This window comes from Thunnus thynnus, chromosome 11, assembly GCF_963924715.1.
Source record: "Thunnus thynnus chromosome 11, fThuThy2.1, whole genome shotgun sequence".
NCBI classification, from domain to species: domain Eukaryota; kingdom Metazoa; phylum Chordata; class Actinopteri; order Scombriformes; family Scombridae; genus Thunnus; species Thunnus thynnus.
In genome coordinates, this window is record NC_089527.1 from 12,394,854 (window position 1) to 12,421,271 (window position 26,418).

General features: G+C 38.9%; 1 protein-coding gene across 1 annotated transcript; it reads right to left on the reverse strand.

Annotated features, from left to right (window-relative positions):
- Positions 1-149: 149 nt before the first annotated feature.
- LOC137192471 (thrombospondin type-1 domain-containing protein 7B-like) lies at positions 150-26,097 on the reverse strand. Its single transcript, XM_067603204.1, has 13 exons — positions 25,969-26,097; positions 24,519-24,675; positions 18,381-18,525; positions 17,970-18,085; positions 16,980-17,097; positions 12,984-13,129; positions 11,802-11,970; positions 7,299-7,472; positions 5,243-5,338; positions 4,127-4,209; positions 3,155-3,350; positions 2,747-2,834; positions 150-2,465 (listed from the first exon to the last, which is right to left on the reverse strand). The coding sequence occupies exons 1-13, from the start codon at positions 26,088-26,090 to the stop codon at positions 2,384-2,386; spliced, it is 1,692 nt and encodes a 563-aa protein (XP_067459305.1). The 5' UTR covers positions 26,091-26,097; the 3' UTR covers positions 150-2,383.
- Positions 26,098-26,418: the final 321 nt, after the last annotated feature.

Sequence of the window (26,418 nt, forward strand, 5' to 3'; positions counted from 1 at the left end):
TTGGAGCCTGTATCAGTAATTACAATTTATCAAGACTCGAGAGTCAAGGAGCCGATGAAGATCACAGCAGGATGAGAGCATCTCTCTCAAACAGATTTCATTTAGTTTGAACTCTCAAAATGTGCAACAACTAGGAAGGAATGCAATTTTGCAGTTTTCTTTTCACAGTATTCCACAATTTATTTGCATTTTTGTCCAGCTCTCCATGTACACACAACAGTAACACAAATAGCATGGTACTGTAAACAATGAGTGAACATACTATTAGATTTTCTGAGACATAATCCAATAGAATTTTCTTTTCAGGTCAAAGATTGGCTGTTCTTTAGTTTATAATGGAAATATGACCAGATAACTTGTTAATTAGTTGGTCACGTTATCAAAATTATCAGTATTTCACAACTGGGTTTAATATTGACTGAATCTTTACCATATGTCCCTTCGTTGGCCGAATAGTAGAAACATTGCCTAAAACAAACTACTCTAAAATGTTTGGCAACTTGTAAAACAATATTTGCAAGGCCACTTGGAGCACTTTCTGCCAAAATGGATCAAGCATGCCTACATACAATCAGCTGCTGAATACAATTGTTACAGCATGTAACAACCATAGTTCCACAACCACTGAGATTATAGAGTTACTGGTAAAATACATTCAGAAGGAGGTCAGATAACACAAGACCAAATCTTCAGTTTGTGGAGGCAGAAAGAGAAACAGCATAAACTCTGGTCAGCTCCAAAACCACTGAGTATTAGGAACTGAATTCTCCACTGGGTCGAATGAATTATAGACTGAAGGATCCATGTTGAAATGATACTAAATGTGAGAGTTAATGGTCCATCAAAATGCTTTGGGATGATGCTCTGGCCATCAAAATTGTGGATGTCTTGGCTGGGAGTGGAAATTAAAAAAAAAAAAAAAAATCCAGGGCTGAATAAAAGAAGTCTTTACTCCAGAGAAACTGAAAAAAGAAATAACCTATTAATATAAGACTTAATATGTGCTCACTAATATTTGGTATTTGCTGACTTTCATATTTTAAGCCCTGTCATGGTGCAAAAAGGAAAAACAATGAGAACAGAAAACAGAAGAAACAAATCTACTGTCAAAAACAAGTTTCTCTCCTTGCTCTGTGCCAGCTGACCTAATAACTGGATGTAATGATATGAAATAAACTAAATGATTGAAGTATGACGTTCTTGTCAAAGAAGTAAAGCATTCTTGCTCTATTAAATGTGCTGTGTGTGATCCAGTAGATAATCCTTCCTCTCTATTCTTGTATTGGTTTTTGGTGATCAGTTTTTTGTTTTAAATTTGATGAAAAAATTTGATGAAAAAGTATACATGAGGTATGATTTTTTCCTATCATGCTGGTATTTGATAATTTGCATTAAAGGTCTATGTTTGTTGTTTTCTGTTAATTCTTGACTGCATTTGTCAGCAGAGGAGTCTGCCATGTTTCGGTACAAATTCCACGATTCTGAGAATGTTTCTTAAATCAGTTCTCAGTGGCCGACTGTCTAGTGAGAATTAGGTAGGAGAAATTACTGCATCATTGTATCATTAAACTCAAGGCAAGCCTGCTTTTGGTTTCCACATATACACAACACATGGCATCATCAACAAAACACAATCTGACAGCAACAACTTGCATAACAATTAAAACACTAGAAAAGTCATTTGAAAGGAAAACCAAAAGTGAATCAGCACTAACGTAGTGCATAGAGCATCTTGTTTATTCTCAGGAATTCAAAAAAAGGCTGTTTGTTTACCCAAAAGGCTTGTGACATTTCCTTTACAAATATCCAGCACTGATGACACAAAGTCAAATGTCAAACGTGCCATTGTTCCACCTTTGAATGTCATGAGTGACTGCTGACTCAAGTTGTTTTTTCTCTCTCCCGACACAAATACTAGACAACCAGGGCCACATGGCCCTTCAGATTTTTAACACAAAAAGCTCCAAACCCCCTGTGGATCCACTTTGTTGTCTTTTTCGGCTTTTAGGAGTCCTGTTGTTTTGAGGGTTGCAAACAGTGCTGCATCTGTGGCTCCATGTTGCACGCAGTTAAAAAAGAAAGTACAGGTCCATTTCTTTCCTTTGTCCAAAGAGTCTTTGTCTTATTTTCACCATGTCCGGCTTTGGTTCTGCTTATTCGGGGAGGAAAGTTGGCTGCAGCCAAAATTCTGTGCTATTCCACCCATAAGCAGCACATCATGTATGAGCATTATTTGTCCGCTCCATTTTTGCAGTACAATTGGCACTACAGCAAAAAGTCACCCAGTTCAAACTTGGCTAACAAAGGGTGGTATGTGACAGATGTGCGTGCTAACAATCTGGATGCAGTCAGGAGTTTGTCTTTGTGAGGTATAGCAGCCTGGTTACATATCCATGTCACCATCATAAGCCAGGGTCAAGGGCTTCTGTGGTGGAGGAGACGTCTTTGTGGTTTTGGATGGTTTACTGAAAAAAATAAACACAGACAAGAAAAGCTGACAGTGTATCTGACTTAGTACCACAGGGCAGCCCAACTTGATTTCAGTCTTTACAAAGAATTCCATTATCTGATAGCAGCAGCACACAGCAGACAAAATATCGTGAGGAGTATAACTCATACTTGACAGGGTTCTGTTCAAGGAAAGCAGATGGTAAGAAATTTGTGTGTGACCTACAATGCAGCTTTTGTTCTTGAAAGCTGCAAAATTGTGCATAGTGATGATGAAAGAAAGTAATTTAGTACATACCAGACCAGGAATGATAATGCAATAATGAAGAGTATTAAGATGAATCCGACGGCAGTCACGGCATAAACCCACAGCTTTACTCTTCCATCTGTGCAATCAAAATGCAGTTTTAATACACAAGTTTTAACTATATACGTCTATCTTTTGTCTGGAGATCTTAGAACTTTTTCTCATATTTTGGAATAAAGAATTGGGTTTAGCTTTCATTTAAACACACTACAGAGGAGCAACTAGAATCTAGGTCTATTGAGGTTTTTTTTTACAGCATATAATGATGAGCCCAGTAAAAACATAGACCTAGAATGAATTCCACCCCTGGCTTAGTGATCTTAGCATAAAGCAGGTTCAAAGGCAGCAATGATCTCAGGCACGCTGGTTGAACTGTAAAGATAATTTCCATTTCAGTACCTGGGCCAACAGGTCGTAAGGTCCACTCGTTGAAAAGGTCCTGGGCCTGAGACGGCCCCGGTTTTAATCTTCCAGAGTTGGTTTTCACATCAGCTTTCTTATTGTTGTCCACCCCCGGGGTTCTGGTGCAGTAGTCCAAGAAGCCATGCGTGGTCATTACTTCAGTGTAACCCTTCTCACACCCACACACTCCACTCTGCATGGGGGGAGGGGGGGGAGGGTCATTTACAGCCAACGCAAAACCACTTGTGATCGTTACTTTCCCATTGCTACAAAACACTGCTGACAAAACAGCGATGTATAGGGGCTACTTTGTTTGTGTCTGCTCAACTTTACTCTTTCAAAAGGCTTTTCTGCTATTAACACAGGCTCATTTACCCCAACCCTGCAATATGTAACTGCGCTCCTCAGGAGGTAGATTACACCGACACTTTTTCGGATTTGGAGATTTACACATTAAAAATGTGTCCCAGCCAGGCTAAAAACAGACAAAGCCAAAAGCAATACACCAGTTCACAGCATTAGCTTTTTAAGCAGTGTGGGCTCAACTTTTGATTCATTTTTAAGGCACTTCATCTGCATGACGCATCTAATATGCTGTGAAATAAAATAAAATCAAGAAAGAAAAACATGCACAATCTTCTTAAAAGCATCAGTGCTTCATTGTTTTGTATTTTTGCAGTTACATGAATGGTACTCTAAGGGGCAGTAAAACTTCAAGCTTAGGTGTGTCTTTTTCATTGCTGCTTGTGTGCAGTTTCCGCCCCCTATCTAGGTGTACTCCCTAACTGACACCCACATTCATTGGTATTAATGTGATTATCCTTTAATGGCCTGTTGTTGATAATTAAAAATGTCATCTGTCAAAATCCATTTAACTCCCCTCCTACTATGTTGGAACAGCAGGAAACAGCAAAAAACACACAGAATTACAGAGATCACAGCTGCCTGATCAAAGTGCAATTATCTTACCGGTGTGCAGTGTGAGAAGGGTTTGGTGCATGGAGGATGGCAGTGTCTGACCGTGGTCGGCCTTTTCTGCAGGAAACACCCCCCTGGAGAAAGACACAGATTCTTATTTCTGTTCCTTTACCCATTGATCACTAAATTAATGTACTGTCACACCTGATTAATGGGCTCAGTTGCCTATCAGGGTCCCTGATCAATCTGTGAACATTTTAATTCCAACATGGAAAATTGCATGTCAAAATATCAAAGAGTAATGCCTTGAGCTCTTGGCTTCTCTGAGGAGGGAGATTATTCCTTCTGGGCTCATATTTGCCAGAAACACTTCCTTACAGTGATAAGATCACATTCACCTACTATTTACAGCACATCAAGCTCGCCCAAAGCTTTCACTCCTGCAGCACTATTACCTTTGTTCTGTTTCTCCACGCCTGCTATACTTCCCACAAATACAAATGCATGATTATATTTATATGGATTGAAAGCCTCCCAGCTCAGAGTCTGGCTTATTGATTACTTATGTTAAGAGGGAGAGAAGAAATCAATGAAGGCTGCACTAAGAATGGGCAGATCAAATAAGGTGTTAAATTCAACTAGAACACTATACTAAAATTATTCTTTGTGTGTGTGCTTTTCTTTGCGTATCTGCATGTATGTGTGAGTGTGTGAGACACGGAAAGTATGTTCGCACTGCAGGCCCTCCTGTACAATTTTGAACCTGATTTTTTTGGAGAGGGTAAAATAGTGTATCATGTCTACTGTAGTACATAACCCCATTACTATTGTAAACTGAGATTAACGATGACAAAAGACCTCACATTCGATTTTGTATCCACCTCTCTCACTTGTTTCTAAACGTTTCAATTATCTCCCCGATATTCTAGCACATATCCATGAGATCCAGAGTGAAAAATGAGACTCCATGCAGCTTTTTTGCTGTTCACACTGATTCAGTTCAGTGCGGGGGAACAAAAACTGAACTAGGACATTTTCAGCTGCAGTCTGCTTTAAGCCAGATATATATACATATTTATATATATGTGTGTCTGTGTGTGTTTCCACGAGTTGCTTCTGCAGAACCCATCTAGGGTGGCTAGAAAGTGGTGGCCAGCAATTATTCACCTGTGACATTGACACCATCTGAGCGCTGACACCACACTGCTCTCTCATTGTTGCTCCATCCTCCTGTCCTCCACTGGTAAGTGTGGCATTTTCCTCCTGTAGTAATGGCAGAAAGGCAGATGACGCTCATTAGTAGTTTGTGTTGGGCATCCAGCCCTGTTGTTAGACTCCCATAGACATTAACCACCACTTCTTCTGCTGCCCTGCTACTTCATATTAAAAGGCAAGGCATGTTATGGGTGTAGTGAAAGGATAAGAGCACATTTTTCATTGTGTGATGAAGTAGTATGCTACCAGACAATGCCATTTTGTAGGAAATTAGATGGCAGGAACTAGCTGGAAATGTATTAAAGACACCTCCTATTTCTTAAGAGCAATGCTCATATTTTCCTGGAGGTAGCTGGGGGGGATTTAAACAGAGGAACGGTCAAAGTCACTTGACCTGATTTTATGTATTAATGAAAATCTAGCCACACATGTAATGCTGAATTTTATATCAAAATGGCAAATAGAAGAAACATCACAGGGAAGGACTTCAAAACATACTATCTAGATTAAAATTACAAATTAGGCTACAGGTGTGCAGAGTTAAATTAAATCCCAAGTACCTGACAATTACCATTTTACATGTTTTAAAAGCAACTAATTAATGAGGGAAAGGAGCTGGGGAGAAATAGTTGGTGGCTAATTGGGTATATAAAGGTATGCAGGTACAGCAACCAAAAAAGTGCAAAATTATATCATGAAACGATGGAAAAAGTTTATAAACTTATGATAAAATACAGTAAGCCAAACAGAAACTCTGTATTCAGCCCACACAGTCAAATAGATTAACACAAAGATGAGCCGAGGAGTTGTTAAATATTACAACTGCAGTACAGATTCAAAAACAAGGACACAATAAATACATGCATACATTTCACTTGTGAAATAGACCAATCTCTCTTGGGCCAGACAGTAATGAGGTGTATCAACCTCAGTCTTTTATCAAAATCAGATAGTGGTACAGCAATTATGACCTTTCTATGGTTCAAATACTGACCTTTTAATTATAGCCTGTGTGACACAGTTTCAATGACAACTTTGCCATTAAAATCACATAACTACCATTTCCAGCAGGACTGCACATTTAGGAAGCACTTGCAATGTCAACTTTTAACCTTTTACCTCCCTTAATACAACCCAAAAGAAGCCTTTAGTACATAACATTATGAACTGTAGCAGTATGTGGTTTGATAAGTGTTCTGTCACAGTGCAAAAATTACTCTCTCACGACTTTCCAAGGTAATAGTGCCCCAATACATACTTATAAACAAGTGTGGTTTCAAGGACAACAGGATGAAGTAAAAAATCTCTCTGTGGCCCTCATCAGTAGATCTGAAATTTATTGAACTTATCAGAGGACAATTTCCACATCACTGAGCCATCAAAGATCTAGAGGCTTTTTCTTCTTAAATATCTCATAATCCCAAGTGACGACAACACAAGGAGGAATTAAGCTGTTCTAATATAAATGACGACCTTCCAGATACTTGATATTCACATAGTTGATATGGTGAACGAATTAACAAAAAAAAAATGCTTATTTACACAGCCAGCAGACACAGAGCAACATTAGCATTCATTTGGCATTGTGTTTCTTGCCACCTGTTATGTCTAATATTAAATCTCCATTTGGCTGTGTTTTTGGACACTACTATTTACTGAGTGAAATAGTGGCTTAGCTGTTAAATGCTCCATCACGTTCACCAGCTTGTCGCTAACTTCGTCTGATGTTTGGTGTTGGTCTGGTAGTGTATAATCGGTTTTAATGGATTTTTTTTACTGAAAACAGCTGTCTGCTGTTGTTGGAAATGATTCAATAAGGGCAGGGAGTGTAAATCAAGATGGTAAAGTTGTAAAAAAGTGCTGTAAAAGTCCACAGTGACCCCTTTCACATACAAGTAGTCATGTGATCCGTTGTTAATATAAACATATTGATTAATGCAGCTGTAAGTAAGGTTAAGGCTGTCACAAAAAGGTTTCCTGATATTTGTATATGTGGTTTCCTCAGTACCTTTACAGGGCTGGGTCTCAAAGACTTGATGTGGGCAGCTGCCCTGGTTCTCCATGACCTGAATGATCACGGCTCTGGAGCGGGATTGGCGCCCGGTAGTCTCAAAGCTCCGCCCCTCCAGACAGGTCAGCTGGCAAGAGCTCCAAGATGACCACTCAGTCAAATGGCAGTCTCCTGGCGGCAAAAAGAGGCAAAAAAAACATCACCAACTTAGTCAATACCACTATCAGACTTTCTTTTCATAAACTTGAGGGTAGTTTATATATATAACTTGCCAACACTATTTCAGGGATAATTTTATTGGCTCCCCTGCTAGCTCCTGGAACATTTAAAAGAGATCGAAAACAACTTCAGCACACATCTGCAGCTGATAATGTGCAAAATGCACAAACAAATTACTCAGACAGCCCAGTGGGGATTCAGAAGTAATAGACCAACCAGAGTTATAAATTATACAATACAAGCTACAACTCTGAGAACAACTGTAAAGGCAACACCCAATACTGAAATGTGTCATAGGAGAAGCAAAATTCATTTGGTTTGGGCAACGTTTTCAGCGAATAAAAGCTAGTTGATGTATTCTGTGACTCAACAGATAACATGTCAGCCCTTGCTTCCTTGAAGGTCAAACATTAATACCCCTTTGTAATTTCTGATAGGGTCATCTTGCAGTGATAATATCACCCACTGGCACATCTTCTCAGCCAGAGCAAGCCTCTGATTCTCTGCCCTGAACGCCCATTAATGACTGTCTGTGGATTGACGCATCTCATTATCTTTCATCTTTATACGGATCCACTCTATCAGCTCTTCTCTCATGCTGCTTTGGCTGTGGAAACATGCTGTGGCAAAAGCAGCAGTGTACAGCAAACAGCAACACACATACACACATAGTATACACATCACATTCATGTTGACAACCTCTCCCCTGGTCCCTACACTGTGCCTGCCACCTTCACACCAACAGACATATGAACACACACATCTGCTTCGGCCATCAAACACTCCTGATCCTGAGCCAAGGCTCACAGCAAAAGCGGGTTGAGTGATGAATCAAGGCGAGGATCAGAGGAGAGCGAGAGACAGATGAGCAAAAGCAAGCACAGCAAGATGGTGTCTCTTCACAGGCAAAGCTAACAACAGCCTTGCTTGGTAAGAGCCATGCTAAATAAGACCCCCCCCCTGCAGATGATAATGATCATTTTCCTATGACAAAATGATTTTTAAAAAATCTAAATGTAAAATCAAATACGCTCTATGCTGCTTGTGTAGCCGGCTTGTACTCCAACCATGTGTGCCTAAGGACAATAAAGTTTCATTATAGATTTTCAGTGAAGAAAACCTGAAAGTGACAAGAGGTCATAGCTGTCAGCTACATTCATACTGGATTCACAAAGGGATATAAAAAAAAAAAAAATCACCAGACTGCATCATGGGATGTCAGTCAACCATGATCTGCTGGCTACTTGTTGCCATGGTGATTTTTATAAGGATAAAGTTGACCATTTTACTGTGCACAGACACAATTAAAAACCACTCTTTATGTTACAGGTCCCCAATTTTCTCATCAAAATGATCAATTTAAAGCACTGTGTGACAGTTTGATTCCAGTATTTGACATTTTAAAATGTCTAAAAGCTTACATTATATTTTTCTTTATATGGTTGTTTATTATGAAATAATAAATTCACCAGTGAAGCGGATGACCTTCATCAAGCCTGAATTTGGCATTACATTGTTCATTATCAACTTAACTGGAGACTTAAAGAACAGACGCATATATAAAGTCATAGTAAATCCATTTCCCAGTCGTCTCCACTGTTGACGTAGAGTACACACGCAGTTCTCTTCGCAGTTCTCATCGCCAGCAGCAGCTGGAGCTCTATGACAGCCGCACTGTTGGCTAGATTTGCTACAAGCACATGTACATGCAGGGCCTTTCACCTAAGTTTTGTGTGTAATCTGAGGGTGATTTGCACTTGTTTTAATTAGCAATAATTGACTGGTAGTTTATAGGCAGATTCTCTGTTTGACAGTGATCTTACTTCATGCAGATTGGTGCAGGATCAAAGTGTAGTGATGCTGAAAAAGTTAAACTCATTAAAGTAAGAAAGAGATTCACTACTAATTCAATTGCCCCTTGTCATTTACTCATAAAACAACATATGTTTTATATATAATATACATCGTGTGGATGCAACGGGGAAGATGCACAATGAACTCTGCAGCCACACATTTCTCTGTTCTCTATTTCTCTGTTTTGCGTCTTCAGGTTAGGATAACTTATTGTTGCTAACTTTGGAGCTAACCCCCTTCACTTTTCCAGCACTTGGGGAAACAACAGACGTGACTTTTTAGCATTTATTAACTGAGACACTGTAGTTTGTACTGTACATTTACTGCCAGACTGACAATTTTCCCACTCGCTACGCAAACATACTACGCAACACCCTATTCCTAAACGGAGTTACACTACCAATAGTTTCCCAGGTAACAATGCAGAGGTTGACTCATGTTTTGGAACAGCGCTTTACAGAGACTCCCAAACGCTATTGATTTCCGAATGAATGGATATTTGGCGTTATTTTTGGCATTAAAAAATATAATTTTTGGCCTGGCAGGGGTTCTTGTCGTGATAATTATGGGAGAAACACTGATTCAGTAAACGTTCAGTACGTTCAGTACGTTCAGTAAACGTTAAGTAAAGTTAGACCCAGCGGTCTCCATTAGGTTGGGCGAGTTCAAAGTTTTGAAAACAATGGGGGTGTTTTGAATACACCCGTTTTCACAGGTAATTTGTTAGTCTGTCCCCCTCGCCGCAGGAAATAATGGATTAATCCTGGAAAACTATTGATGTAGCACTTTTCTCCTTATGAAAGTAACGTGGAGATTATTCGACCAATGAGAATTTAGTCGGATGAGAGCATATCGACCAACTAATCGACCAGTCAACCAGGAGACTACAGCCCTAGAAAACAGAGGCCTCTCATTTCTTGGCATTAAACTGGAGGTAACGGCCAATAACGCTGCAATGCTGCCTTGTGTGTTTATAATCTGTTTGTACTGATCCACATTGAAGAGCTGGGTGTGAGGATCCTGATGTTAGTGTGTAATGGATATTCTGCCCACACTGTGCAGCTTTAGAGCATCATCCTGCCACATCTGATAGACAACTGCATGTCAAACAACTCTATTACCTGTTACCTGGAGACCCTCTTGAAATGACAGAGACTGACAGTTTATAATATTTTCCTGATATAAGAAAAGTGACATAAACTCCCTGTTTAGTAGCTACAACATATGTTACAATATGATTTGAGAAATTAAAAGATTAAAGATAAAGTTGGATAAAGCAACAAGGCATACATACAATGTTCATGACAGAGAAATGTCATAGATTACTCTGGGAATATTTTAAAATATTATATTGACGTCAAAAACCACATAAAAGACTGTAAGTACTGCATGTTAGGCTAGTTGTTATTGGCTGGTTACGTGAGCAACTTACAACATTTCTGTCCAGGAGCTCAAGTAAATTTGATTTGTTTGTTTGGAGGCTGATGGATTTTAGTAGTGAACTTGAATTTTTACAATCAAAGCTGCCCTTATTTATAACTATTTTCATCATAATGTTGCATTGTGGCTGTTGCACAGTCATTACCTTTGTGCTGGCACACAAGCACTCCCCGTACAGAATTCCCATAGCTGTTAATTGCGTAGCTGTGATAGGCAGAGTGATTGCTCTCAGCGGTGTGATCGACAAATTATTTCAGTTAGCACATGATGATTTTTCATGCTTTATCTATTTTTGGGTCAAACATAATGTAGTGTAAAAAATCAATACTGTTGACTAGTACAGTAATCAATTGTACGAGCTGTCTCTCTTTAAGTTACCCAGTTCTGCCTTTGTGTGTGTGTGCGTGGGTTTACTGATGGGAGACAGAATGCTACAGTATGGCGCTACGTACATGCACACTACGCATGTAACAATGAGGATTGATACCCTTATTAACAAAAAAACATGAACTTCTTTCTATTTAAATGGATGGTGTGTGTTTTTGGGAGGGGGGGGGGGGGTTGTGTTTAGACGGACCCAATCAGATAATGCAGAGTTAAAAGGGTCATTAGTTAATCTATAATTTTTATTGACTTTGCAGCATTAATAGCAGCTGAAAATGTCAACTTGTTGGGGAGAGGACAGATTCCTGCAAATGAGTTTGTGTTCAAAAACAAGACTATTGATTATGAAGTAAATGACCCAGGAAAATAATTATTGGTATAATGAGTCCAGAATGACTACATACAGTTCATAGAATCATGTAGTTTTTCTCTATTTGAATGAACATTTCTTAATATTTTCTATATTATAAAAATTCCATATTTGTATATATTTAATACAATTAAATCAATAAAAATGATTCATACACTGTAAGAGATGAAGTTCTTCCTGTAATCTTGTGGAAATATACTGTCAATGCAGAATATGTGTGAATGCGCCTTTACCTAGACAAGGGACGAAGCAGGGCTGCTCCATCTCTTGTTGGATCTGCTGTCTCAGTTTGTCTCCACAGAGCTCGTCCTCTACTGGTTGAGGAGGAGACTCAGGCCAGTCACCCCAGTGGACGACACATGACAGGTCTCTTTTTCGAAGCCCCTCACCACACTCTGCACCCTGAACAAACACACGCACATGCATACACACGCAAAAGTGAATGTTTTAAAGATTCAAGTACATATGTTTCCTCGCTATAATTTAGGCAAGGGGAAAGTCATCACAGAAGCATTTATTTGGCGTGTAAACATTGAGCAAATACTGACCTTAAGGACAAGTGACTCAAAAGAAGGACATGATAGTGACTGTAACTCCATTGATGCTAACATGCTCACAGTGATATGCTAGCATGTTGCTGTTTAGGATGTGTAATGTTTACCACGTGTCGGTTTAGCATGTTAGAAATAAAACAATTGGCCAATTATCTCTAAACACAGCTGAGGCTGATGGGAATGTCATGAGTCTTGCAGGTATTTGTATAAACCAAAGTAGCAGACAAATTAAAATTTTGACCTGATAATGTTGCTAGATGAAAAGTCAGTAGATCAAAGTTATTGCAATTTATCTTCTGGGGACCATGAGAGTGTGTACCCAAATTCACAGCAATCCATCCAATAGTTGTCAAGATGTTTCAATACGGAGCTAAAGGGTCAACCTTAAGGTGGTGCTACAGGAAAAGTCAAAGTATATCCAAAGTCATTAGAATAGAGCGACTGGGAGTCATATCAAATCAAATTTTGTGCCAATGTCTCAAGGAAATGTTGAAATACATCCCATAGGTGAAAGTTTTGACCTGCTGGTGACACTAGAGGAAAAGTCATTAGAATTTATTCTCTGGTGATCTTGAATATTTTAATTGCAATCTATGTAATAGTTATAGTAGATATTCTACTCTGAACTACAAATGATATTTCAGTCTGGACCAAAGTGGTGGATCAGCGGACTGACATCCCTTGAGCCATGCCGCTAGCATGACTAGAAAAGTGATAATTAATGGCAGAAAAGAAAAAAGACAAAAGATAAAATTATGTCAAAAAACAATAACTGTTGAACTAATGAAAATTCTCCTATATCCACAAGCTGCAAATCTTTGTTTCACATATCATTGGTAGAATTCACAATACAGGTCATACCTCCACAGTGCAGGGGGACCAGTCACTGAGCAGCCACATGTAGCAAGGCCTTATGGGACATGGCTTGGTCTGGGTGAGCTGGTTGGGACAGGGACGGCCCTCTTCATGAGCCTCCTGGAGGATTCTCCGAGTGCGCGCAGACTGAGCTGCAGAACAGTGTCACATAGACGATTAGAGGAACAACAAATCAGAGAAAACCTGACATTTGCAAGCTTCTTTTATAAGGCTTAGATGTCATCCATATGTCAAGACTACTATTTTTTCGTCTGCATGCATTACCCTGCAAACTGCTAAAGAATAAAGAGTAAAAATACTGTGGGATTTATATACTCAGGACTAAACTACATGTGACTGTGGGAGATGTAAATGCGCCATTGCACAAACATAAGGCACCATAAAACAGTTAATAAAATGGGTGGCTGAAATGAATGATGATCATATTTAGAAGTGAAGAGAGGCTGTGCCTTCTCTTTATCCAATGAAATATTTTCTTCATGACAAAGAGGAATTAGTGCACCACCACAACTCATCTGTCGCAGTGCCACTTAATGCTCATATCTAACTGTTTCCTACACAAGTGCTTTGTGTAAGTGACCCATTAATAATATGTGATAGGAAAAGTTTGGTAAATGGCAGCAGTAAAAAAAAAAAGAGTGACCACAGAGCAGGTTTTCTATATTATAGAACAGCTCAATGTCTGGATCCATTGAGGCTCAGTGAAGGCATGGCCTCCATCAGCCACCCTGTCAAGACAGACGTTTCATGTGCGTATTACACCACGGGAGATGTTGAGCTCAGTGGGCCCCAGGCAGACACAGCAAAAGGACGTTCAGCTTTGCCATCTCAAAAAAATCAAACCAAAACATTAATGCTCTTATGGCATCCTGACAAAACAATATCCTTGCGTTGTCTGACACAGGTGCAACACAAATCCCTCATCAAAGTTGACAGATGTGTCTCACAGTCTGTGGGTATGAACTGAGAAACAGAGTCTCAGCCACCGTGACAGAGCGGTGAGAGACACAGCCTTCAGTTTATATCCCCAGTTAAAAGCTCGTTTAAATTTGAGCTTCTTGGAATGAGGGGTTAACTGCGAGGAGTCAGACAGCCAACGACAAATTAAAATTAATGACCTTACGAAGATACCGTTGAGTCTTTCTGATTAACAGAATAACAAGCTTTCTCTCTGGGAGATTAAGAATGTATGCATTAGGGACGGGCATGTCAAGCAAAAATACTATTCGATATTCACTGGGAACTATTCCACCATTCTCTGAAGATCTCAAACCCCACACCCCCGCACTCACGCACGCACACACGCACTCCAGTTTTGCAGTAATGGATTCTCTTGATGGGACCGTAAACTCGGGCTCACCAAATGCCATCAAATTTCGAAAACCCTCACCTTCAACAAACTGATGGTAAGTTTTAGCTATCATCTTTGAGATGAGGGCCATTTGTCTGCAGGTTTACCATTAAACTTACTTTGTCTCGTGACAAAGCTAGCCATTGATTGTTGATCTGTGGATAGTTGTTGCAGAATTGTAATGTACTAGCTTTACCTGGCAGAGTTTGCACTGCACCTCATTTTCATTCATTTTTTTGAAGAAGTTGCAAACAGAACTTTTTGACAGCTGTAGTAATCTTTGCATGTTTCTCCTGTTTGTGCAGTAGGATCTAGCCCATCTCACAGAGCTGTACCAAATTCTATAGCTGCCCTCATGCAGAAAAAAAGCCGAACTGAAAATGCCACACACATTTTACTGGCCTGGTAGCCCATTTCACCCATCACCCACCTGGAACAATCCCGAGTTCTGTCATAACAGAAAACCGCTACATTTTTCGTCATGGATTAGTAAAGGTATCACACACCTCAAACATATGTTCCATAATAACACTCATTGAACACTCATTGGTCCAGAAGTGCAGCATTGGGGAGAATCACTTTTTAGAATTTCTCCAGATCAAATCCTCTGAATAGAAGATTTGATCTGGAGATTAACATCAGACCTAACAACAATCAACAACAATCAACATCACTACATAAAAAGAAGTCCTAATATCCAAAATCTACAAGATAATTTCCAAGTTCGACCTAATAATATCCATCCCTTCAAAAAACTGGGAACAAGACCTACAGATCATCCCCAGTACTAACTTTTGGATCCAAATCTGCAAAAACTTCTTTATATCCACCAACACAAACATCAAACTCATATAATAGTACATGATTATTCATAGAGTACACTACACAGGGAAAAGGATTTAAAATTGGTTTTATAGACTCTGAAATTTGTCTGCACTGCACACAAAACACAACAGACAGCTATATGCATGCCACATGGGACTGCACACTAATTAAACAATTCTGGCGGGCCATCAATGACAACCTCTCTCTTCTTTTAGGCTGCAACATCCCTCTATCCCTTCCACTCTGCTTACTAGAGCACATATCCAACATCGACCTAAACAACACATCCAGTAGAATACTCTCCATAGCCCTAATCATCGCCATTAAAACTATCCTCATGAACTAGAAACCAAGGAACACAATCAATATTACGCTTTGGAAAAATCTACTAATTAAATACATATCAATGAGAAAATGATCTGCCTCCATTGAAAAACAAACCACTGATTCTGACATAATATGGAATCCATTCATCTATACTCTAAATTATTAGTTTCCACACCAATTACACTTGTCACCTCTTTTTGGCTGTCCACCATCCACAATAAACATGCACACCATCATTCACACACAACTACCATAACACCATAACACCGTGATCCCAACAAACTTTTAATCTGACATACACTTGCACACACAGGCATCACACACATACACCCAAAAAACATACAGTGCACACAATCAGACCCCCCCAGCTCCCTCTAATCTATCCTTCCCTCCCACTCTCCTTCTCTCTTTTCTCACAATCTTTCCCTCTAAACTGCTCCCGTGAACCATCATTACTATTATGTGTACTTACCACTTACTTATATATTCTTTTCATTTCTAATCAAATATATTGTTATTATGGTTATTATTACTATCAATAATATTGTTGTTGTTGTTGTCATCACTATTATAATGATCATTGTTATTATTTTTGTTGCTGTTATTAATGTTGTTGGTGATGATGGTGGTGGTGATATTATTTTTTTTATTGATATTACCAGTGATATTATTATTGTTGTTGTTGTTCTTCTTCTTCTTAGCCTATTGTTATTATTACTATTATTATCTATTATTATCTACCTACTATTATTACTATTATTATCAAACACTTCCTCCCACCCCCATCCCCAACCTCAACCCCACCCAACTCCTTCTGGAGACCCTTCCACGCTACCACACAGACATATGCACCAACACACTCATATGTGCATATTAAGGCACATTAACCCCCTTCATTTGAACCTTCACTCCCTCAAAGACCATCCAGTTGTACTTGCCTTTTTTTTCTTGGTTCTTTTATTTTTTGTTTTGTTTCTGTTCTGTTACCTCCTCTGTCCCGTCTTCCAACACCATGTATTGTATTGTTTTACACTTGTATTGTTATCATTTTATTGCACAAATAAAAGAAAAAAAAGGAACACTGAATCATTTATGACATTCACAAAGGTGGGCTGTTTAAAATTTAGTTTAAATGAACCTGCTATTCTTAAAATATAACCTCGTAAAGCAACGCTGCCTGTGTTAATTAAAAAAAAAACTGAGTTTTTTGTCAGAATGACAATGAAGAGGGAATATCAATGCATACATTATTTAAAAAAAACACAACACACTGTTTCCCTGTATAAAAAGGCCATGGATTACATACACTCGTAAATATTTTAATGCATTTAAATATATTCATGCACAATTCAACATCTTGGTGAACGCCTGAGCAGACGGAATAATGAGGTGCTGTACATGTGGTTGACTATGTGTCTGTTCGTCAGGTTGGTGTTCCCACTGTTTTAAGTATAAGGTTTGTTTGCCCATATGTTTACCTTGGCTACCACAGGTGTGCGAGCACTCAGCCCACGGCGACCAATCAGAGAGTATACAGCTGACAGGACAGTCTACCACGCAGCTCTCTGACAGCTTCCACTTGTTGATCAGACCAAACTGTAGAAAACAAGAGCAGAGCTGTGAGGAGGGCGAGCCAATTATTTCCAAGAACAAGAAAGAGAAAGTGGCCACATTTCCATATTCTGAATAGACAGCAGTTCATTTGAGGACAGATTTTAGAGGAGTGGAGATGCAACAACTAAACAATTTTATTTCTTTCAAGCAATTTTGGGGTATAGTTGTGCATTCTTTAAATTTCTGTGAGATGGAATCAAATTGCTGATGTACATTATACTTAACACAGAAGTGGCAACATCAAAGCCTTCATTCCCATAAATCCCCTAAATTTGCAGTGTAATATGATATTGGATATACAAGAAATTAACTGTGTGTTGGGGAACAAGACTGATATACAGTTTGCAACATACCAGTGAGTAAAGTTATAGCTGCTGCAGCTTCATGGCAGATTGCTTAGTGAAACATGACTTTGTTAGGAGATTAGATGCAATATTTCTACTTATACATTATTGAAAGCCCGGCTGCCCTGTTTGTTTGGGCTAGTGGGAACAGAAGAGGACATGGAGTACACAGCATCGATCAATTCTTCATACTTAATAAAACTCTTTCTCTCTCTCTCTCTCTCTCAATTTTGACCTCATGTTTACTCATGTATTGGTTAACATTTCCAAACATACAGAGCATGAAAAGACTTAACTGTCTACTAAAAGAAATTATATCATTTGTTTTAAAAGGTCAGCCATAATAAAAACCTTTTTTTGCTTAACATAATAAAATTAAATCTCCCTGCCCATATTTATAATAGTGTGACTGTGAACACATATATTCTCCTCAAACTATAACTGTACGATCAGAAATGTGCAACTGTTGCATCCCGTGATGAACTAAATGTCTGACTTCACAGATGTTACCTGCTCGCACTTCTGTAACTCCACAATCTTGCCATCGCTGTTGATACAGTCCAGGAGACGCAACTGTGAACCCTGACCACAGATGGCATTTTCACTCAGCTGGCATGTACTCCAGTCTGCAACACATATGTATTAACATAGCTGTACATTACTGATGACAAATCTCACTGTCAGACCTGCAGGATCTCTATTCTAACCAGAAACACGGTGCACACTGACCAGCTAAGCTCGCAAATACTTATTTGGGGAATATTTGTTGATTTTACAGCCAAATTTGCTTTCTTTCACTTTTATTCAGTCCAATACATTCATATTACGATTACACAACAGCACGCTACTGTTGGTCACTGGGGGCTGCCCAGTGTCAACATGTCCATGTGTGGCTCAGACCTGCAGTGCAGGTTGTCCTACCTGAGACTCTGTACTGGTAGGTGAAGCAGGTGCTGTTGAGGATGCAGGGTTCTGACTGGACCAGCTCTGGACAGACTGAATTTGCTGAAGCAGGTTGGCGGAGGATATGTCTGCTCCTGTTTCTTTCTGTCCCTTGGTCACATTGCTGCACAACAATGACAGCACCAAGAAAAGAACATGTCACTCACAAGGTTCAGCCATAAGGGGGATGGGATGAGCCAGTTGTAGTCAAGGGTCAAAGAAATTAAAAGCTCTCTCCTGTATTGATATGTATAACCTACTGACTAACACATTAAATTATAATCATGCTTTGCGTTATCAGTCATTAGGTAATCAGTATTACACGTAATCAATCACTACTTTAGGCTGCAATTACTGCTCTTCCACAATCCTTTTTTCTATTTTTTTGTATTCAAAACGATATTTCACTGCTATGACTTCACTGTGACTGCCACCTTTATGACCTTCATAAACCTGTTTAAATGGCATTGTTTAATTAAAAAAATATGCCAAGAGGGTTGTTTTAATTTCTAAAAATAAAGTCTAGTCGTTGCCTAAAAACCCTGACAAAAAGTCAGCGGTGATTTTAAAATGTGACTTTAGCAAGCCACTGAATAACTGCTATGGATATGCTAAAAATATCTTAATGCTACAATGATAAGTAATAACACAGACAACACAGATTATACTTCCAAATCCATGAAGAGATTTTATCTGCTTGGAAGCTAGATGTTTTGGAGTTAGCGAAGAGACTTTGAAAATTATGCATGAGTAACATTTTAAAATGATTTGATCTGTTAAGATGACCGATGTGTTATCAGTACTTGAATGTTAGAAATGAAGGAAACTTGATGCATTTGATAAATTCAGTTACTAAAGACATAGGGAAGCCACAGATGCAGCCGGGTGAGAAAAAAAAATACAAAGAACAAAGCTTTTCAGATTATGCACATCTGTACTCTCTCTACCCATATGAGCTTTTACTATCAATAAAGCACTATAGGAAATTCCAAACCACCCATAGTTTGTATAGCAAGTTGTTTGTGCTTAATGCAAATTGAGTACTAATTATAGAAGACCTCCCTGGGCCTCATTATGCCTCTTTTCCTAAGTAAACCTGATCATCCTAGCACTCCAATTTTACAATATTGTTTTAAAATAAGTCTCTGACGTCTAAACTTGCTGTGGTAAACTGGTATAATTGGACTGACTATATGATGCAGTTGTGCTGTTTTCTCTCCAGTCTTAACTGGAATCTTGCCTTTGTGCTATTGACAGCTTGAAATGATAAACAAAGTGAACTAGTCTCCAAAATTTGTGTTTTTTGTCTTAATATGACACATTATCTCATAATCATGTGATAGTATCTCTGAATTATGTACTAAAGCTGCAGTTAACATTTTTGATTTCAAACTGAGGTGGCTTCTGCGTGAATCTTTTTTATGTGTTAACACATTGGTGTTAACAGGCTGAGCTTTTAAAGGTAAAACAGATTCACTGACACAAATCTGTATAAACATCCTCTTATATCCCCCACCTGAGGCCTAAGAACTAGGACACTTGTTTGAATGGAATTCACATGACACATATACTGTTACTGCTGCCTTCAGTGTGCTATAAATATAGTATTTTCAGGCTGAATGTCTGAATAATCCTGCAAAGTAGGTGAACTGGGGGAAAACTGAATTTACTGTATAGTATCAAGTTTAACTCTGTGCATTTGACGGCAAACAAAGACCAGTGTGATAACAATCGAGAGAGCAATTACAAGAACTGTAAGAATACAACATTTACCAAATATATACCAAGGGGCATTGGTAGCATGATGAGAATAATGTGCGAATAATTCAAGTCACACTACATGGGAATAGAAATCTGTGAACAGAGGAGCAAAGGATGTGTGAAAATGTGAAATGTGGAGGAGCAAAGGATGTGTGAAAATGTGAAATGTGGAAGAAATGGCCAGTCCAGTTCCTGAGGGAAAAAGAAACATTCTACAAACAAAGGTTTTTGCAATGAGTTGTATTCATCCCCCTGGCCCTGATGCATCAGAACATGCACCTCAATCACAGTCACCTCCTAATGAGGGACCTCTGTGTGAGCCTCATGAATCAACAGCAGCCTCGGTATCCTTAATGTTTTCACGCCAGCTGTCACACAAACACACACATCTATTTGTATGCTACAGACAACACAGGGTTCTGCAATCTGACTAAGGCTTGACAGCGCCTTTGGCTGTTGATGGGCAATTAAGAGCAATTGTACCTTAATTACAGTAAAATAAATATACCAGTAAAAGCTCCTTGTTAATAAAACAATACAGTTTAGACTAAAAATGTAATTAAATCCTGTACATAAAACATTTTACAATACAGTGAAAATCTCTCTCATGCGCATTCTTGCTCTTCTATATGTGCTCAGCGTGAAAACACATTTTGTTTTTTTTGTTGCACATTCTACCTCACATTTTCCCTTGTTCTTTGTCACACACAAAAGCACCCACAGAGTTTGGGGATTTTTGCCAGTGTTGTCATCTATTACTGGAATCAATCATGCAATGCAGACCTAAAAAAAAAAAAATGTTTGTGTGCATGAGCAACACTAAACCCAAAAAAGTTGAACAGTAATAATCGAGAGGCTTTACAGATACATTAGATGGATGGTTAGACACATCAATCTGCTTGTTTGTCTTGTGCTCTCTTTGTAAAAAACACAAAAAACTTCACCTCCTTCATTTGGAACAGCAAAATCCAACCTAGAAGGTACAATTACCTTTCCTCCCGCAGGACCTTTTGGCGTCTGACTTGGGAGTGTAATTCTCATCCTAACCATTTAACTCTCAGCTAAAATTTGCCCCAAGCTGTGCTGGAGGAGACAGCTTATGAATAGAGATGAAAATGAATATGATATTTCGCTAAGCACAAATAATGTGTATTTAGAAGCCTGTAAGGAAAAAAAACCCAGATATATTCCACAGAAAATCACTGCTGTTTGTAAACCAGAATTTAAGCATGATTAAACCCTTAATCTCATTATTGCTCAATATTGTCATTGGTTTTCATTTCATTTAGGTTCTGTTCAAAATCTAATATACAACCCTGAAAAGTGGTTGCTCTCAAATTCTTGACTTCCTCAAAATCCTGTCCATGGAAATCATGGAACAGATGACAAAACACAACCCTGGTGGAGTGCAACATCAACTTTTAGCAGCTAGGTTGGGAATTGGAACATTGTTGGGACATTGTGGGTGTATGTGATGTGCTATTGTATGTAGCTTTGAATTTTATATAATGTGTCGTGTGTTTTTTGCTTTGTACTGTTTGCTATTGTGCTGTTATATGTTTTAATTGTAAGGGACTGCAGATGAAAATTATCTTTAAGCTAACTCTGGTGCAGTGCATCAAATGTTAACATTTATGTTTAAAACTGTGCATTGCCCTGATAAATACAATACAACAATAACATTACAAAGGCTTGACTGTATCTTTACTGCATATTATGTGATTCATGTCAAAGAGTTTTGGAGCTAAATACAATCCCATTCCCGCATTTTTATTGACATTGTTAGCTTCAACCTAGCTAAAATAAGGCTATGAGGAAGTTATGAAACATCGTCATTAACATGTTTTCCTTCATCACTGTGCTGCTCTTGAAGCCCACAACACAGCTGATCACATCACATCCCTGCACACACTACACAACAGTACAGTAATGGCCCAGGGCTATACAACCACCTCCAATTACAGTGGATCAACATATTTTACATTAAGCATTCCTGTGTCCTATAACACTATCCATCTAAGAAGGAGATTTCTCCTGCCACGACATTGAGAATTTTGATGTGCGCTTTTTCAAGATCTCCATCTCTCATCAGTGTTTCTGTGCATCATTTCTGTCAGAAGCCAAGCCAAGACAGGTGAAGGTGAGACATACTCATCTGGGAGGAAAATGGAGACAGTGCAGTATCAATGATGATTCCGAGATTGGACTTTCTGTCTGAAAACATAGGGGGGGTCATTATGTACTTCATGAAGTGGTATGAGTTTGGAGTTTTTTTCGTTCCTAATTCCAGTGGCATTTTGTAGTTGGCACTTGTAGTTGTAGTTTGCACTTAGCAGTGACAGCAAATAAGCTAAAATGCATGGGTATGGCTTCGATTCATGAATGTGCAGATCCTTCATCAATGATATTATATTTTCACCTTCATCTGCTGAACGAGGAAAGTTTCTCTGTGCTCACTGTAAATCTGAGTTTAAGACGGGTACCTATGAGCATGACTCTTGACATCACAACTAATCTGAAGCCAATCGTGGTCCAATATGCACAAGTATGATGTGGAAACTTCTGGATTTTGGATGAGGGAGAAGGACTAGAATCTGAACATATTAGACACAAATTATTATTCAAAGCACCATGATTTTGTGTATCTTAAAACATGTCTTGTGGGGATCTTTAACAAATATTTTCATTTTTTCATTATTATTGACAGGAAGGTGTAAAATCTCACATGTCAACATCATATTTAACATCTTAATATAGCATGAATTCTTCTACTCCCTAAAGTAGTGTCCAAAACACTAATTGTTGCAGCTGTAACATTTCAGTGTAAACCACAATGAGTTATTGTTTAAGCCCTACCTACTACAAAAGTTTCTAATTTACTTGGATGATCAAACAAATAAAAATAAATACCACCAATTCAAACCACTCCTGGGTCATGTGTTGAAGTGTTCAGGGTGGATTTAAATGAAACAAATCATCCATAACAGTTTTATATAGCTGTTACAATTTAATTGGCTTCCAAGTTAACAGTCTTAGCATTATCATGGCAACAAATGCATAACATGATGTTAAGAGTGCTGCCAAAACATGCAGATTGAGAAGACTGAATGAGAAAAAATGTCTGTGGAGAAATTAGACTAATTCAGTTATCTCTCTGTCTCTTTTCCCACCCTCCTGACTCTGTTCCAGTCCAATGACCTGCAATGTTTGCCAGTAAACCTATAACACAGCTAGATGGTCGTAGGACCAGTAGCCTGTGGCTAGAAACACTGGGGAACATATGCTACACATTTTTAGCCTGAGGGCTAACCTTCAGTGGAGAATGGAGGCACATTAGTAAACTCAATTTACTTTGCAATACCCCACATTTCAAACCAAGCAAAGTGGGGTCTTGGGACCCCCAGAGGTCCTTGAGTGGGTTCTAGGGGGTCCACAGCAAAAGGAGGAATCATTTATTTGCACTATAATCACCTCCATAAGTAACACAATGACAGAATGCATTATTATTTTGGTCATGGGTTTCATACACGTTTTATAATAAAAGATCTAAAGCATAAATCTTATCAGATGGGGGAGCCTGGGACAAAACTTACTAAATGGGTGTCTGTGGTCTAATTTGTATCAGTTTAGGGGTCCTTGATGTAAAAAAGTTTGAGAACCACTGGCTTAGATAACAGCTGGGTGAAGACTTCTGTATGATATGAGTTTTTATTACTGATTATCACCAACATTTCCCTGATGCATAATTAGAATGTGAATGCGTTGCTTTTAACCTTTATATTTACAGGAAGTCTGATGAAACAGTATGCTTATTCGCAGAAAAACTCACCACTTTGTCTCAATGTAACAAAAGATCTTTATTTTTGAAAGATATTGCTGAAGACTGCAGCTGTTGATCATTATAATTGGTAAAACTGGGGCAACTTCTCCTACTTCCAAAGTGCATGGAAAAGGAAAAAGTCTGAAAAGGTCAAAACTTCAGCAACAATTCTAGTGTAAAGAACAACTTGTGGCCTTCATCAGGCTAAATCTATCAAAATAATAACTAAACGGTTACGGTTAACTAAACATTACGGTCAAGAGTCATAGACCATTACAAATGTAAGTATTATTGTAGAAGAACTGATATTTATAATTTGCCAACTCTTACTTTGTGCAACTTTTAGACGCTATCTGACTTATCTGGCCATTTTATCCCCCAGCCGTCTCTTACAGGAGCTTTATTTCAAATGTTCACTTATTTGATGTGGATTATTGTCATGCTTTCAATAACAATAAATCATCCAACTTATCATACACAACCTGTCAACCAACCAAAAAAAAAAGCAGTTACCTAATTATAGTATTGCTTCTTACCAGAGGGCAGTTGCTCCAAGGTCCCCAGGGTGCTGTGACACAGTCGTTGGGGCAGGCCAGAAAGCAGACCTGGGCAGTGGGTGGCATTTCTTCCTGATCACACAAACTGTCCTCCACATTGCGGGCCTCTCCGCTTGTTGTTCCCTTCTTCACACACCTAAGCAGAGCAGCAGATGCAGCTGTACAACTAGTCTCTAGGGCACTACTAATTGGATTCTTTTGAGTTTCAAAACACATTTTTTTAAGTTTCTGTCTTCAAATACTGTAGATTACACTTTTTTTCTTAGGTGAGATTTTGTGGCTCAGTCATTTTTAAAGCGTCAGCTACCGTTTTCACAAGAAACATGGCAACATTTTTTTTTTGTTCATTACATCATTATAAAATGACTTGTGTTTTCTGGATGGCAACCTCTTCCAATCCTATGAATAACTATCTATATGTTTACATTCAATGGCAAAGATGGATGTAGCATGACTTTGTTATCCTGCAATAAAAAGGGAGGAAATCAGGGTGGGTAGTTGGATTTACCACGCTTGTGACACAGGAGACCAAAGTTTGTGTTCCAATATCCTGGCAACAGTCAACATTGGTTTCTCTTAACTATGAAGGCAATCTCTCCAAAACTTTAACCAAGTAGTTTTAGTCGTTTAAATTTAGCTATGCCTTATCTGTGGGGATGGAAGACCAGAAAACATATGAAAGCACTCACAAACAACCTAATTTGTAGTTTCGGTATGATAACTAGTTGGAGAAGGAAAGAAAAGTTAGTCAACTAGCAATTTTGAGCAACTACTATAGAGGTCCACCCAGGTTTCAATGTACAACATTGTATTTTTATGAGGTGGTGAGATGAGTGCTCTAATGCGTAGCTGAGATTGTCACAAAAACGAGAATAACCAGCAGTAAATTTAGGGACGGCTTGGCCTTCCCTTCCCATTAACTGCCACCCCTGGCCCTTTGAAAAACCCAGAAATGGGCATGTTTTTGTGGCAGGCAACTTTCTAAAATGGAGAAAATAATGGTAAGTTTTCCCTCTACAATGAAAGCAGATTTCAGCTCTTTTTCTGCATCTGTGTGGTTGATTAGGACCGACTATGCTGTGTCTGTGATTTGAACTTAATGATAGACCGAGTGACTTTTGACACAGTGAGACAGTTTGGAATCTACACTTCCAAAAGGTGCATAATCCAATACCAACATCTGTACCTTCAGAAAAGGTCAACACTTCACTCTTTTCCTCTGTGGCTGTTTGTAGTATCACTAAAAAGGCACTGCAGAAAACTAACAACATCCATTAGGAAGCAGTAGTTTGTTTTGACTGTTTGTTTTCCCTTGGCATTGCAAGTGTCAGGACCAGTGTGAATGCCAGCTACAGGACCGATGCCAGTCTACCCCTCCTGGTGAGTGTTGCAGTGCTAGCAGTCTGCCAAGCCAAACCCACTAACTGACCTGATCTTGCGGCTTTGGACTCCCTCTCCACAGGCTGGCAAGTCATCCACGGTGTTGATGGTACAAATGGACCAGGGCTCAATCCTCCACTCATACTGGCTGCATTCAGTATGGCACGGCATGGCCTCGTACACCTGTACGCATGCATGCACGCACACACAAACAGACACAGACATGCACACAAGGAAAGAGACACACATGAGGAATTATAGAGAGAAAGCAGCACAGTGTGTAACCTGAGAAAATGGACACGCATATAAATCAGGTCGCACACATACATATGCAATACACCCACACACCCAAGCATGCTACATGTATAGATAAGAATAGTGTGTGCCTACATTTGTAGGGAATGTAGAAGATTAAGGACACTTATTCTTTTTATCCTTTGCATAGCACACTTACGATGTGTCTACAGCAAAAAAACATTATTATTTTGGTAAATCTAAT

What these genes read in the sequence shown, in the direction of transcription:
- LOC137192471 (XM_067603204.1), bottom strand. Translation starts at nt 26,090, where the DNA reads ATGCCGTGCCATACTGAATGCAGCCAGTATGAGTGGAGGATTGAGCCC. An exon ending in CTTGGAGCAACTGCCCTCTG is followed by an intron (nt 18,526 to 24,518) that starts GTAAGAAGCAAT and finishes ATTGTTGTGCAG; the next exon opens with CAATGTGACCAAGGGACAGA. An exon ending in GCACACCTGTGGTAGCCAAG is followed by an intron (nt 13,130 to 16,979) that starts GTAAACATATGG and finishes ACTGTTCTGCAG; the next exon opens with CTCAGTCTGCGCGCACTCGG.